This window comes from Rhinichthys klamathensis, unplaced genomic scaffold (assembly GCF_029890125.1).
Source record: "Rhinichthys klamathensis goyatoka isolate OS25496 unplaced genomic scaffold, OSU_Roscu_1.1 h1tg000055l_1, whole genome shotgun sequence".
Lineage (NCBI taxonomy): Eukaryota > Metazoa > Chordata > Actinopteri > Cypriniformes > Leuciscidae > Rhinichthys > Rhinichthys klamathensis.
The window spans coordinates 550,768-565,410 of record NW_026606600.1 but is presented as its reverse complement, the minus strand read 5'-3'; the positions used below and the strand labels follow the sequence as shown (position 1 = coordinate 565,410).

The 14,643-nt window shown below is 36.2% G+C and overlaps 1 protein-coding gene across 21 annotated transcripts in view; it reads right to left on the bottom strand.

The window, feature by feature from the left end:
• scrib (scribble planar cell polarity protein) overlaps positions 1–14,643 on the bottom strand; it is a 114,057-nt gene that overhangs the window by 37,561 nt on the left and 61,853 nt on the right. For 20 of the 21 annotated variants that reach the window (XM_056248396.1, XM_056248403.1, XM_056248397.1 and 17 more), the window contains exons 12-15: positions 8,691–8,821; positions 8,461–8,589; positions 3,685–3,861; positions 3,046–3,456 (exon numbers count right to left, since the gene is read on the bottom strand). In XM_056248396.1, coding sequence (XP_056104371.1) covers positions 3,046–3,456; positions 3,685–3,861; positions 8,461–8,589; positions 8,691–8,821 — 848 coding nt within the window. The remainder of the gene's footprint in view (positions 1–3,045; positions 3,457–3,684; positions 3,862–8,460; positions 8,590–8,690; positions 8,822–14,643) is intronic. The other variant, XM_056248416.1, reaches the window with a different exon arrangement.

Here is a 14,643-nt window from a genome sequence, read left to right as displayed (position 1 = left end):
TGTATTGCTTAAAAAAAACAACAAAAAAAAACATCGGCCCTCATATTTTCACGTATCGCAAATTATATTGTATCTGTCGCATCCCAAATATTTGTAAAATGCAGCGAGTAATGAGACAATTGGAATTCCCCAGTTTACTGCTTACTATTTTCATAAATAATAAGCCTATTAATAAATTAGGAAATATTAGGAAATCAAAAATCACGGTGTAGAGGGACAAGCTTGTCTGACAGGACTTTATTTGACGAACCCCATGGGTTTGGACACAGGGCAGCTCATTTGTCGTGTAGCCTATGCAAAATTTTAGGATCCATAAAAAAGATTGGTACAGTGAAATGTTTGGTCATACAGCAACAATCTTTAACGTAAGCCTTGAACATACAGTCAAGACAGTCGCGGTTTGATGTGAAAGTTGTTCGTTCTGATTTCAGAGTTCAGTAACATAAAATCGATCAAAAACTTCATATTGCTGCTGATTTTTGCAGACAGATGCAGTTTTTATTTGCGTAGGCCTATATTTAATCTTTTTTAATTGTCTATTGCTTAACTGATGCCTTCTTAATTCTAAAATTCGTTTGATTTAAAATTATATTGCATATTAATAAATTGTATTTATAAAATAGTATTATTAACAAGTGTCATGTCGTGAATTTCATTCGTCAATTAGCAAGCTTCAGACCATAAAATCGTAATTTTATGACATTAATTTTATTTATTCAGAAACAGAAGTAACGTGTATTTTACCTTTATTTTTGTCAGCTTTGGAAACTCCAACAGCCTTCTTTCGTTTGACAGACGCCACATTTTTAGTTTTAACGAGCTGCAAAGGTTTCCAAGGCACTATATTTTCCTCATCCATTTGTAACAAAACGTTATTATATATTATTCAATTGTATACATCAATTATTTTTATTAACAAGTGTCATGTTTTTTTGTAATTCGTTATAAAGACTATTTAGACTTATCATCAAGCAATATTCAGAAACGGGTGCAGTTGTATTATTTTTCTGATTAACTTTTATTAATAATTTATTTTATTGTAGATGGAAAAGAATGCTTCCTAATAGGCTTATTATTTTTTAAATGGGAGCAACTACTGCCTATTCCGAATGTATACACTGTATTAAAAAAAAAACAATAATAATATTATATATATATATATATATATATATATAATAGATTTAATGCACCTTTGAACTACAGAGAAATGGCGCTTTGACAGGAATAATGGCACGGACGTGGACCCTGTATAGGCTAATTATGTAATGTGACACCACATTTATTTGCATTAAAAAGGGATACTCCACCCAAAAATGAAAATCCTGTCATCATTTACTCACCCTCAAGTTTTTGCAAACCTGTATGTGTTTCTTTCTTCTGATGAAAACAAAGGAAGATATTTTGAAGAACGATTGGAACTTTGGCACCATTGACTTCCATAGTAGCCTATTTTTTTTTTTCTACTATGGAAGTCAATGGTGCCAAACAACTCTTTGGATCCAATCGTTCTTCAAAATATCTTCCTTTGTGTTCAGCAGAAGAAAGAAACTCATACAGGTTTGCAACAACTTGAGGGTGAGTAAATGATGACAGAATTTTTATTTTTGGGTGGAGTATCCCTTTAAAGCCCTTTTCACGGCAAAAAGTGTTTCCAAATTAGTTTTTCGCGACATTTGACCTAGAATTTACGTGCTAAAGGTAAACGGAAAAAGTATCGACATTTGCAAAAAATTATCGATAATTGGCATTTCCATCAGCTATATCAGTAAACATTTTGATGCTCTAAACATTTTTTAGCAAAAGAAAAAAAAAAAACAACCCTTGATGGAAACCTGGCTAATGAATGATTGCAACACATTCTGTAGCATGTTTGAATAAAATGTATGAAATAAGGCTCTCGTTGTTTTTTCAAATTTGCTTCCAGCAAAACTCTTAACGGGCTCAAAACGATCTTTGTAGAATGATAACTATAATAAAAATAATAATAATTAAAAAAAAAACAGTTTTCCATTGAAGTGAAGCTCAGGTATAATTTAAAATGATCAGCACATAGAAAGTTTTGGAAGGGTGGGCAAAGGCGGCAGTGTGCACTGATTCCCGCAGGCAGCAGTGACAGCAAATGATGATAAGAAGCAAGAGCAGTGCTCAATAGGGTGGAGTCAAGCTGTGGAGAAGGAGCTAAACATAGACAAAGGGTGGGGCAAAACAAGGAGAATCTTTTTCATTTGAGGTTTTGTCCTTTCAATCAGACCAGGGGCAGATGTCATCAAAACACATAAAACAAGCATTTAACATTCAGGCAAAATAGTCTAAGATATTCCTGGTATACTTTTTGCATGCTGCCAATGTCCATTCCAATGACATGATGACTCTAATACAGATAAAATGGATGAAATTTCTGCATATGAAAAAATATATACATTTATACAGTGGGGTCCAAAAGCGTGAGACTACAAATGAAAATCTGTGTTTTAGACTTGAGAGCTGCTGACATTAAAGCAAAAAGGACACAAACCAAAGACATTGTCTTTGAAATGTTCTGATAATTTTTCATTGTACACTACCATGTAAAAGGTTTGAGGAGAAATAGCTGCTGAGAATTCAGCTTTGCCATCACAGGAATAATTTGGTTTGAAATATTTTAGAATATTTTAAATTGTAACAATGTTTTACAATATTACTGTTTACTGTATTTACAGCCTCATTAAGCATTAAATACTTCTTTCAAAAACATTACAAAATCTTCTTGGTAGTATAACTCAAATTGCTCTGCTGATAATATAATTTGAATATACTGTATGAAATTAGAAACATGTAAAAGGGACACATTTACACTAGTGGTCTCAGGATTTTAGCACTGTATTTTGTACATCTCGGGCTGAAACAACTCTGCCTCTGCACTGAGATGTGTGAGCATGTGATTATTAAACCTTAAAAAAACCTTAAGACAATTTAGATTGATTTCACCAGCAATCTGTCTATATACTTTCAATGAGGTAACCAAGCTTTCCCCCACCGACTCCTCTAGAAGTGAGCCCTTCTTACCTTCACTGGCTGCAGGGATGAGTTCATCTGACTCAGCCTGCTGTCTTCTAGCTCAGCGGTTTCTAGTCTGTGCTGGAATGGAGTATTGACTATTACTCCTCCCTCGTCCTCTTCATCTTCCTCCTCCACATCATCATCCCTTTCATCCTCAGGGGTGTGAGCAGTAGGTGACAGGCCGTCATGACTGAAGCCTTGCAGCAGGGCGGCGACAGTCTCAGGTTTGGGCAACTTGGTGATCTTGAAGTGCTTTTTGTAGTGTGGTGTGTCTTTACGTATGAGCCGCTGTTTCTCGGCAGGTAAAGGTGGCGTTCGGGAGTCCTCATAGCTCCTTTCAGCATCATCTTCTTCATTCTCATCTTCCTCATCATCACCGCAACGAATGATGGGCTCTTCAGCAAAGTGCACAGTAGGCTGCGAATAAAAAAAAACTGTACTGTGAAAATGGTTCACTAACTTGCCAGTGCAGTGACTGGATTATTATTGCTCACCATCAAGGAAAAAAACTAAATCTTTTACAGAAGGAATTAACTGCAATGTATTTACACAAACCTAAACAATACAGTAGTGTCCATGTACAACAGAGTTCAGAGATAACATACTTAACCATTTACATACATGAGCAATAATGGAGCAGCTCACCTCAGAATACTCCACCTCCATCTCATCCAGCTCCTCCTCCTCTCGACACTGTCCATCATTAAGCTCCATCCCTGTACTGTTTATACCCCGCTTCTCGTCCTGAGAAGTGGCCGAGGCGGTGCTACTGGATGCCTGAGAATCATGACTTTGATTGGACAGCCCACTCAACCGTTTCTCCTGTGAAAAACCATCAAACATCAATAGGAATAACTTGACAGTTTATATCTAATATTTAAATAATAATTAGTAAACAGTTTGCATGTAATATTAAATTCAAATGTATTTAAATTATATTTAAATACAAATATTTTAAACAATACATTTAATAATAATAATAAAAAAGCCGTAAGCGACAATCATAAAGGGTCCAAGCACCAATGGCTCATGTGAACAATTAGGTGACAATTGAAATATAACTTCAAAAATGTGTTTTTTTTTACAGCAAAGTTAGTCTTCGTCCATCTCACAGGTGTCATGTGATTTTACAGTGGTGCTTGTATTTCTGCATAAATATGACCCAAACCATCATCAGATTTTCACACAAGTCCTAAAAGTAGACAATGAGAACCCAATCAAACAAATGAGACAAAATATTATACTTGATCATTTATTTATTTATTCATTTATTATTATCCAATATTACATATCTGTGAGTGGCAAAAGTATGTGAAGCTCTAGGATTAGCATTTCATTTGAAGGTGAAATTAGTCTCCACCTGTTCTGAGATGTTTCCAATCAATGGGATGACAATCAGGTGTCATTGTGTGCCCTTTTTTATTCAAAGAACAGGGATCTATTAAAGTCTGAACTTCACAACACGTGTTTGTGGAAGAGTATCATGGCATGGACAAAGGAGACTTCTGAGGACTTAAGAAAGAGGGTTGTTGTTGTTCATTAGGCTGCAAAAGGTTGAAAACCATCTTTAAAGAGTTTGGACTCAACAAATCCACAGTCAGAAAGATGGGGGAAATTCAAGACAATCGCTACCCTCCCCAGGAGTGGTCGACCAACAAAGATCACTCCAAAAGCAAGATGTGTAATAGTCTGCGAGGTCACAAAGGACCCCAGGGTAACTTCAAAGCAACTCAAGGCCTAATTCACATTGGCTGATGTTAATGCTCATGAGTCCACCATCAGGAGAACACTGAACAACCACAGTGTGGATGGCAGAGTTGCAAGGAGAACGCAACTGCTCTCCAAAAAGAACATTGCTGCCCATCTGCAGTTTGCTAAAGATTATGTGGACACGCCAGAGGGCTATTGGAAAAGTGTTTCCTGGACGGATGAGACCAAAATAGAACAATGAGAAGCATTATCACAGCATAAAGATGCATTTGAAGTGCTGCACAGGGTGTAAAATATCGGTGCTCTTTGGTTGCTTGGGATAGTAATGCTCAAAATCAAAGTAATAATCCAAGGCACTCGAGTTGTGTATACAAAAAAGTAAAAAGCCTTTATTAAATCATGGCTTCTATCATTAAAATTGGTGACAGATACACCTACGCGTTGCGGCTATCGCCTTCGTCAGGGTGTGTGTAACAAACAAAGTCACAAGTGCATTTTAAATAGCAGTTCATTAGTCTAAATAGCAAACACCTGGTCACACACTACGCAAGGTAACCAGCAGGGAGCAGAATTCAACAAATGAAATAGTATATTGCATAATATCAAGCCAAATCAAACTCAAAAAAAAAAAAAAAAAAAAAAAAAAAAAAGATATATACATATACATATATATATATATATATACACATACATATACACATACACATACATACATATATACACATACATACACATACATACATATACACAACAAAAAAAAAAAAAAAAAAAAAAAAAAAAAAAAAAATTATACATATATATACATATACATATATATACATATACATATATATATACACATACATATACACATACACATACATACATACATACACATACATACAAAAAAAAAAAAAAAAAAAAAAAAACTTTAATTGAAATATTTTCAGCAATATCTAGATTACATTATACAAATCAAAACATAACAATAAAATAAAGTAGAGCAAAAAAAACATATCAAAATATACACGTCAATGGAAGTATACATCTAATGGTACACAATACAACTAATTTCATGAAAAATTTCACAGAAATGGTACAAAATCTAATTCTCCATTTAAACCTGGAAATGTGGTGGCTTTCAGTGAGTAAATCCAGAAAGATTCTCTTTGTAGTAACTTCTTAACCCTATCCCCTCCTCTTATGGACTTGGGGATGTGTTCAATACCGATTATCTTGAGTGTATTAGGACTACCATGGTTTGTATCTCTGTAATGAATGGCCATAGGATATAGAGGGTTACAGATTCGAATGGCGTTTTTATGCTCTGATAATCGTATCTTTAGTTTTCTAGTCGTCATCCCTATATAGAAACATCCACATGGACACTCTAACCTGTAGATCACAAATGAGGTATTACAATTAATGAAAGATCTTATTTTCAGTTCGGAGTCAGAGGTTACGTCTCTAAATGTTTTTGTCCTGATCATATTATCGCAGTGATTACAGTTGCCACACCTGTAATTTCCTGCACTTGAACTTAACCAGGTATTGGCTTTCTTAGGAGAAAGATGACTTCTCACTATTTTGTCTTTAATTGTTGGTGCTTTCCGAAATGCAATGGAAGGAGATTCGGGCATGACTTCCCTGAGATAAGGGTCACTCATAACTATTTCCCAATTCTTCTTTATAATTTTCTTAATTCTGTTTGCCTCTGTGCTATACTGTGTCACGAAATATACAGAGTTATCTGGATCCTGTGATTTACGTTTTTGTTGTAATAGTTCGTCTCTACTGATGTTTCTCACTTTATTGTATGCTTTGTTAATCACGCTATTTTTGTAACCCCGTTCCTTAAATCTTTGAGTCATGTCTTGTGCTCTGATGTTAAAATCTTCTTCCTTATCACATATTCGTTTCAGCCTCTGGAACTGGCCAACAGGAATATTCTCGGTCATCCATAAAGGATGAAAGCTATCTGCTCTCAATATAGTGTTTCTGTCAGTTTCTTTTCTAAATATAGTAGTATGCAGCGCACCACTACTTTCTTTGAAGATTTTTAAGTCCAAGAAATTAATCTGAGTATGTGAATAATCAAGACTCAGCTTCAGATTTACATTGGTATTATTAAGATAAGCGTGAAAAGCTATTAAATCCACCTCCGATCCTGTCCATATCAATATAATGTCATCTATATATCTGCCCCACCACTCCACATATTTTAAATATGGGTTTAAGTCAGAAAATACAAAATTCTTTTCCCAAAATCCCAAAAACAAATTTGCATAATTAGGGGCAAAACATGCACCCATAGCTGTACCTTTAATTTGTTTATAGAATTTATCTTGAAACAAAAATATGTTGTTTTTCAATGTCCATTCCGCTAGTTGTATAATAAAACATGCAGGTGTCCTTTCGGTAGATGATCTCATATCCAGATAGTATAATAGTGCTTCCAGTCCATCTTTATGGTCTATGTTTGTATACAGTGATTCAACATCCATGGTTACCAAAATAGATGATTCAGTAGTTTTAGTCTTTTTAATGGTATTTAATACATGGGTAGTATCCTGAATAAATGAAGGAAGTTTTCCAACCAATGGTTTGATAAAACTGTCAACAAATTTTGAAGCTGGCTCTGTAATAGATTCATTTCCACTAATTATAGGTCTCCCTGGCGGATTTTCAAGATTTTTATGTATTTTAGGGAGCATATAAAATGTAGGAATCCTAGGATTTTTACAGGAAAGAAAATCACATTCATTTTTTGAAATCCATCCCTCATCTTTAGCATGTGATAAAATATCAGTCAGTTCATTTGTCATTACTTCTATTGGATTGGATCTCAGGCACTTAAGCATTATGTTAGGAGAAAGAAAAACACTGCATTCCACCATCAGAACCTTATCCTCTCTCTGAAACATGGTGGTGGCAGTTTCATGGTTTGGGCCTGTTTTGCTGCATCTGGACGATTTGCCATCATTGATGGAACAATGAATTCTGATTTATACCAGTGAATTATAAAGGAAAATGTCAGGAAATCTGTCTGTGAACTGAATCTGAGAAAGTGGGTCATGCTACAAAGACAACAACCCCAAGCACACAAGTCGTTCTACAAAAGTATTGTGCAGGACTGATCAGCAGTAACCAGAAACATTTAGCTGCAGTTATTGCTTCATAAGGGGGTCACACCAGATACTGAAAGCAAGAGTTCACCAACAGATATGTAATACTGGATCCTTTCCCCCGATAAATATTATATATTTTTGTCTCATTTGTTTGATTGGGTTCTCTTTGTCTACTTTTATGGCTTGTGTGAACATCTGATGATGTTTTGGGACATATTTATGAAGAAATATTGAAAATTTTAAAGGGTTCACAATCATTCAAGCACAACGGTATGTGAAGAGCAATATATTTTCATGTCTGGCATCTTGACTGATTCTTGGTAAACTAATTTATTATTACCCTGGAAAAACAACCAGGATGAAACGTGAGGGAAGAGGAATAAGAGAATCCATGCGTGTGTGACGTTAATAGCATTAATTAAGTCGAGACTCCTCTCTGATCATAACTTACATTCCGGAAAATATAATATATTGTCAGTGTGCTATAATTGGTTCTATGCATTTATTTCCATTCAAAGTGATGGAAACTGATAAAAGCACATTCAAACCCCTAATAAAATAAAGTAAAATAAAACTAAATAATTGTGCCTTTGTTTGCTTTTACCTCAGAGTCCGGGGACTCCAGACCCTCATCTGGTTTGGCTGTATAAGCCTCATTTCTTCTGGCTTCAATGACATTCTTCATCACCTTTAACTCACTAGGATGTGGTGTGGCTCTCCTCTGAAGACCCTGCTGGTTCACATAATACAGAAAGAGAATTAGCACATGTACACAATTTCATGTAAACATCTGTTCAGAAATTATAAACATCATGTACACATTTCCACACTCACCCTCCTCTCTGCCGCTGTCTCCTCATCTTCCTCTTCGTGTTTGGAGTCATCCCGGAACTGAATGACTGATACCCTGTTCAAATTAGTGTCTGTGGGCCAGGTTTCATCAACGCTCCTGTCCAACAGATTCTCTGCAAAGAATATTACAAAATATTATAATATGATGTGTGTCATGGATTCACTATGTATGTAGTACCAGCTTCAGACAACATGGCCATGGACCACCCAAAGTCCTTTTTACTGACATTCAATGCACTTTTGCAAACAAGTACTTCCTGTTCTAAACTGATTACTGTAGTTTCCATTAAAAATGCCAGGAACCTGACAGGTATTCAACCTACGAAACAACCTACGTCTGCTCCTGCCTAAGCGAGTGTTTCTTGGCTAGAATAAGGTGCAATGTGGGCTAGGTATGCGCGCTCATAATGGAAGCGACGCGCTCGTTTTTTCCAAGCGCGTCCGCGCCGCATCTAGATAAAAACATCTCTACTTTTCAGAATGCCGCAAACGCACCGTAGGTCAAGTGACAAGAACTAACAGAGCAACGACAGACGCCTCCGGAGCGCAACCGCCCTAGCGCTTTGGAAAAAGGAGAACGCGGCGTGCAACTTTCAGCTTTCAGTGCAACGTAAAAAAAAAAAAAAAAAAAAAACAGCGGAATGTTTTGGTTACGCAAGTCTGTGGAAAACCAAATGTGACGTGCTCTCAAGAGTTTCAGTCAGTGAACATTTAACTTAATATCCTATTGCTTTCTCCTGTCTGTGTTGAGTAAATGTTAGGCTTTGTAGTTTTAATATGCCCGGTGTAAAACACTAACATAAGATCATGTAGACTTCTAGGACTACCAATTAACTGCATTTCAGTTATTAATAACACTGCATGAGAGATGTTCTCAGTTACTTTCTATAATTTTTACTTAAACTTCAAACAAACATCAAATTATTTAAAAGTTATTTTAATTTGTAATAATGTAAAAAATAATGAGATTATAATAGATGATTTTCTAAAGGCACATGTAAAATTTGGATTAATAATTAAAAAAAGAGTATTAAAATAAGTACAATAATATTGGTGGATAACATTTGGACTATATTTGTTTTATTTTAAAAGAAATACATAGGCCTAATATTTAGCTTGCATTTAATTCAAGAGCCAGCCAAATACTTTGTTTATTCTTATTTTCATTGGGATTTATTATCCCTTTATTTATGTTTTTAAGTCAAATACCAACAAGATATTGTTTTCATGTTATCAAGTTTTCTACCTCAGGTTGAAAATAAATTTAGAACAAACTAAAAACTTAATAATTTTGTGATCTATTTCAATCAAAGAGTCCTGCAGCCTTTGGCTTAATTTGTTATTTTTAAAAGAAAAATGCTGGATGTTTACAAAGCACTTCTCTTTAATTCCAAAGGAAGAGATTGATTATTGTTTGCCATTTTATAATTTTGTACTGTGTTGTGGCAGCAATAAATAACACATTAAAATCTAGTGTTGAGTGTTCATGTGATATTATACATTAGTAGTGTTGTGAAATTAATTGATGCATAATAATCGTGATAATCGTTAAACCGTGATTATTTCTCAGACAATAATCGTACTTAGAAAATCTGTAATCGTTGCATCCCTATTCAAGACCTCCTTTATCATGTGGATAAGTATCTTGAGTCAATTCCGTTGTTTTTTCGAGAAAATAATGGGTTGTCTTAACAGTAACTTCCAAAAGCCCATGAGAAACCAAGGCAGAACACCGTAACACCAGTTACGGCTCTTTGGCTTAGTTTTGGAACGCTCATATTGAGTTAAGGCACTCTGCCTTTGTCTAGCCGCGCGTCAATATGAAGTTACAGTGCCGGTGTTCTATAAAATAATGCTACCTATCAGATTATACGGTGTTCTGCCTTTGTTTTACTCTCCATTAAAATTTAAATGACGATGTAGCCTGTGCACTTTGTACAGCTGACATCAGTCCCTGTAACTTCTGATGTCCTCAGAGCTTTGTCCTGCTAAAATGCGGTCAGAACATTTAGTATGGTCTGAACCCGCTCCATCGACAAACGTGCGATATCCATCGCGAAGGATATATGCAGAGTTGACAGAAAAATGTTACACATGCCATAGCAGATGAATACAACAAAAAACTAAAGCCCCTCACCCAGTTCGGGTACCGGACCTGGTTGAAACTAGGGATGTGCACGAATATTCGAATTTTCGAATATTCGATCTGTAATTATTATTCGAAAAATAAAATACTATTCGAATTTTATCGAATTTATGAAGCCGTAGCCTAAATGCTTTGCTGGCCGTAAATGCAGTGAATCCCTGATAAATCCCAAGCACTAACTCGCAGTTATAACTAAATCCTCTGGGTGGCGCTGTGGTGCGTGTTTAACAAGTTGTTTGTATTTGATCACATAATGTCGTCGTCGTCTGCCTCGCGAAGTTTGGAATTAGACTACTAGTTGAAAATTATGTTACTAAATGATCTTACAGAAGGGAATTACTTTTGATCAAATGAATTAATTAATCTGAGTTATAATATCATCAACACAATGAGAAATCACATGAAATCCAAACAGCAGGCGACTGAGGAAAGACAGCTGTCCATCACTACGACTGCAGGTAAGCGCAGCTGTAGCGCGCGTGATCCGAGAGATGATACTAATCTAATAGCAAAAACATTTTTTTAGACATATACTTCCCTTAAGTTTCATTGAGAGAGACACGTTTAAGAACAGAAAACGCAAAGTGCTGTTAGAAACTTATAACATCGTAACCGTTTGTGTCTCTGAATCGTCTGTCAGTGCAGCGCGTTTTCTCACTCGAGCATAAATTGCTGGCGGCGCCCCTGCATGTGGACATTATTGTTTTTCTCAACATAAACGTGAAACAATATACACGATAATCATGCTGACTCGAGTGTGTGTGTACGTTCTGTTCGATATCTGGCGCAGTCTTCTACTCTGCTTTATTAGGCGTTTTTTTTTCCCCGCTCGCGCTGCTTGAGCTTAAATCCTTTTGTTATTTATATTTTGTTTACACATAGGCCAACTGTTTAATGTTTTCAACTAAAAGAAAACTTAAACATATATTGTAAGCTGTATTGCCTAATCGTAAGCTTGTTAAGAAATGGTGACAAAAACGTTTTGAAAAATGTACTTAAAAAATAACGTCTTTTTCGTTAAATGCCATTCAAATAGGCTAAACGAATATTCGATTTCTATGAGCCCGAATATTCGAATGCCTTATTTTTGAAAAATGCCCATCCCTACAATCATGCATCTAGCTGGCAGAGTGCCAAAACTTCGCCAGCGCCTTCAGCACCTCCCTGAAAACGGTCGAGCCGTGCTGGTGCATACAACATCAGACCAGCTGTTACAACAAGCGGGTTGTACCTACAATCACAGCGTCCGGAATAAATCTGCGGGACAAGCGAAGTGCACAAGCACAATAATAGGGCAGACAGCTGAAACCACCGCTACTGAAAAGACGCAGAACACAGAAGGTTGTGCTATAAATGCATTAGTCGTCTGTAGTCGTAGTCCAGAGCGCGCTCCCCACTGAGTCTCAAGGGGGAAAGCACTGCGTTCATACTTCGTACTTTTAGTGAAAGTACGAGGAGCATGACACCTTCAAACACGAATATACTATAAACCAGTCCCTGGGTCGAATGTGCGCGAGGATCTGTTTTATAGTGATCATTTTAAATGTGCGTTTATCAAGTCTTATCTAAGACACTCTTTAGGGACCGGTCGGTATTTATGGAAAGGGCCACCGGAGGAAAATAGGGGAGGGTCATGTCTTTTTATTCTTTATTGAGGGGAGGGTCATCCAACTTTTTTTAGTCTAGGGGGAGGGTCACCCAACTTTTGTATTCATGAAAACAGCTCAATTTCAAAGTGGCTTGTTTGGTGCATATTTTTTCCATGTAGCTCTCTCGGTCCCCCATCGCTATCAGATGGGTCTGACCTAGACATGTGCCGGTATTCGGTAATGCGATAAATCGCGGTAATGAATATGCACGATATTGTTATCGCGGGGACTTCGAAATACCGTGAAAAATAATAGATCCGAATTTAGATTTTTAGAACGCGCATCAGCTTATTTTCCATCAACCGCTTAAAAAACAATGCGTATGCTGCGCAAAACACGTGCGCACTTTGATGTAAACAATCCCCACATCACATGTATAAGCACTGTGTGCATGCAGTGCGCACTCTAGTCTAATGTAAACAATCCTCAAGTGGAGAAGAAGCACGGCGGAAGGAGGAACGCTGCCGACTATTTATCCCCCGCATGGCTGCCAACTCTCACGCATTCAGCTTGAGACTCACGCAATTGACACTTTCACACGGTCTCGCGCCACACATCCATTTTCTCACGCAGAGAAAAATCGCGGAGCAAAGAGGACACTGACACCGACAGACTAGACAGAGCAGGTTACTTTTGATATGAAAAAAACATCAGCTCTCAGGTTCTGTCCATTTTATAACGAAATTCAGACAATAAATACTGTTTTGCTGCTTGTAAATGTGACGTGACAGATCGCGCGCCTCAGTTCAAGTAAACCGATCATCTGTTACTTTTTATTAAAGATACAGTACAACCCACCGAAAGGTACGTACTTTCGATCAATCAGTGTTTTTCAACCACGGAAAGAGGTCAATAAAACTGCAGGAGAACAATTATGTCACAGAACGTTACATTTACCTCAGGAAAGCCATTTAATGTTAGTTGACTATAAGAAAATAGCTATAGAGAGGAGTATTTTGCTAAATATGTGCACTATATTACATATTTTAATATATGTTTACTTGTCATTATATAATTGTTATTATAATGAAAATTACGGCATATTACATTTTTATATTTATATTATTATTATATTTATATTGTATGCATTATATTTAATTTCTCTCTGTATGTTTACAGCATTATGTGAGATATTTTTTCTTGAGAAAAATTTAAATGCAGGCTATCTACTGTAGCCTACCTAATATTTATCCAAATGAGTCAATATTGAATCAAGATTGAAATTAAATCCAAGAATTTAATTGAAATCGTGAAAATTGTGTTAAGCAATAATACAAACAGTAGCCTCAGTAACTGTACCATGTAAACATTGTAACATGTTGTCACTAAAAAATAAAATTAATGTTTTGACAATCACAATTACACATTGTGATGCAAGTTTTTTTTAGATACCCCCAATCCATCTGTTTCTCTTGTGCAATTAAAATATCGTGATAATACCGTATACCGTGATAAAAGCTCAATCAATTAATCGCAGCATGAAAATTTGATACCGGCACATGCCTAGTCTGACCCAACAAAAATCCAGTCTGGCGCTGTTTGACAGTGCGCGCGCGCTTCAGTAGCGCTCAGAAAAAGTGCATTAGAACAGAACGCCAATGAAATGTTTACCCGGCAAAGCTTTAAAGCACGAGCAAATAATGAACTTTTGTGATTGCGAATAAGTGCAGTGTCCTGTGAGTGCTACTCTACCGCTGCATTAACATGTGATGTGAATGTACGTCGAGTTTTACAGTATTGGGACTGAGGCGCCAGAACTGCAGCTGATATAATGTGCGCTGTAGCACGATACTACCATATTTTAGTTTCCATTCTTATTGTGTTTCCACAAAAAATCTTTAACTTTTAGGTGGCAAAATATTTTTTAGTCATTCTATGAACTACGTTGCGCAAAACAAAAGTAATACTACCCGCCGGATGAAGAAGGGTCGGCCTCCACATAACATAAAATATTCTTTTTATTTTATTTTTCGTGTTCGCATTTATGAGGGGGGAAAAATGCTCTGAAAGTGACTTTAAAACTTTCACAGAGACCTCAAAGAGAAAGCACAAACCCTTTCTTTAAAGTGAATTAATTTTTTTATTAATTGTATCTTAATTTTAATCAATGTTTCATCAACCAATTGCCTGGATTTAATAA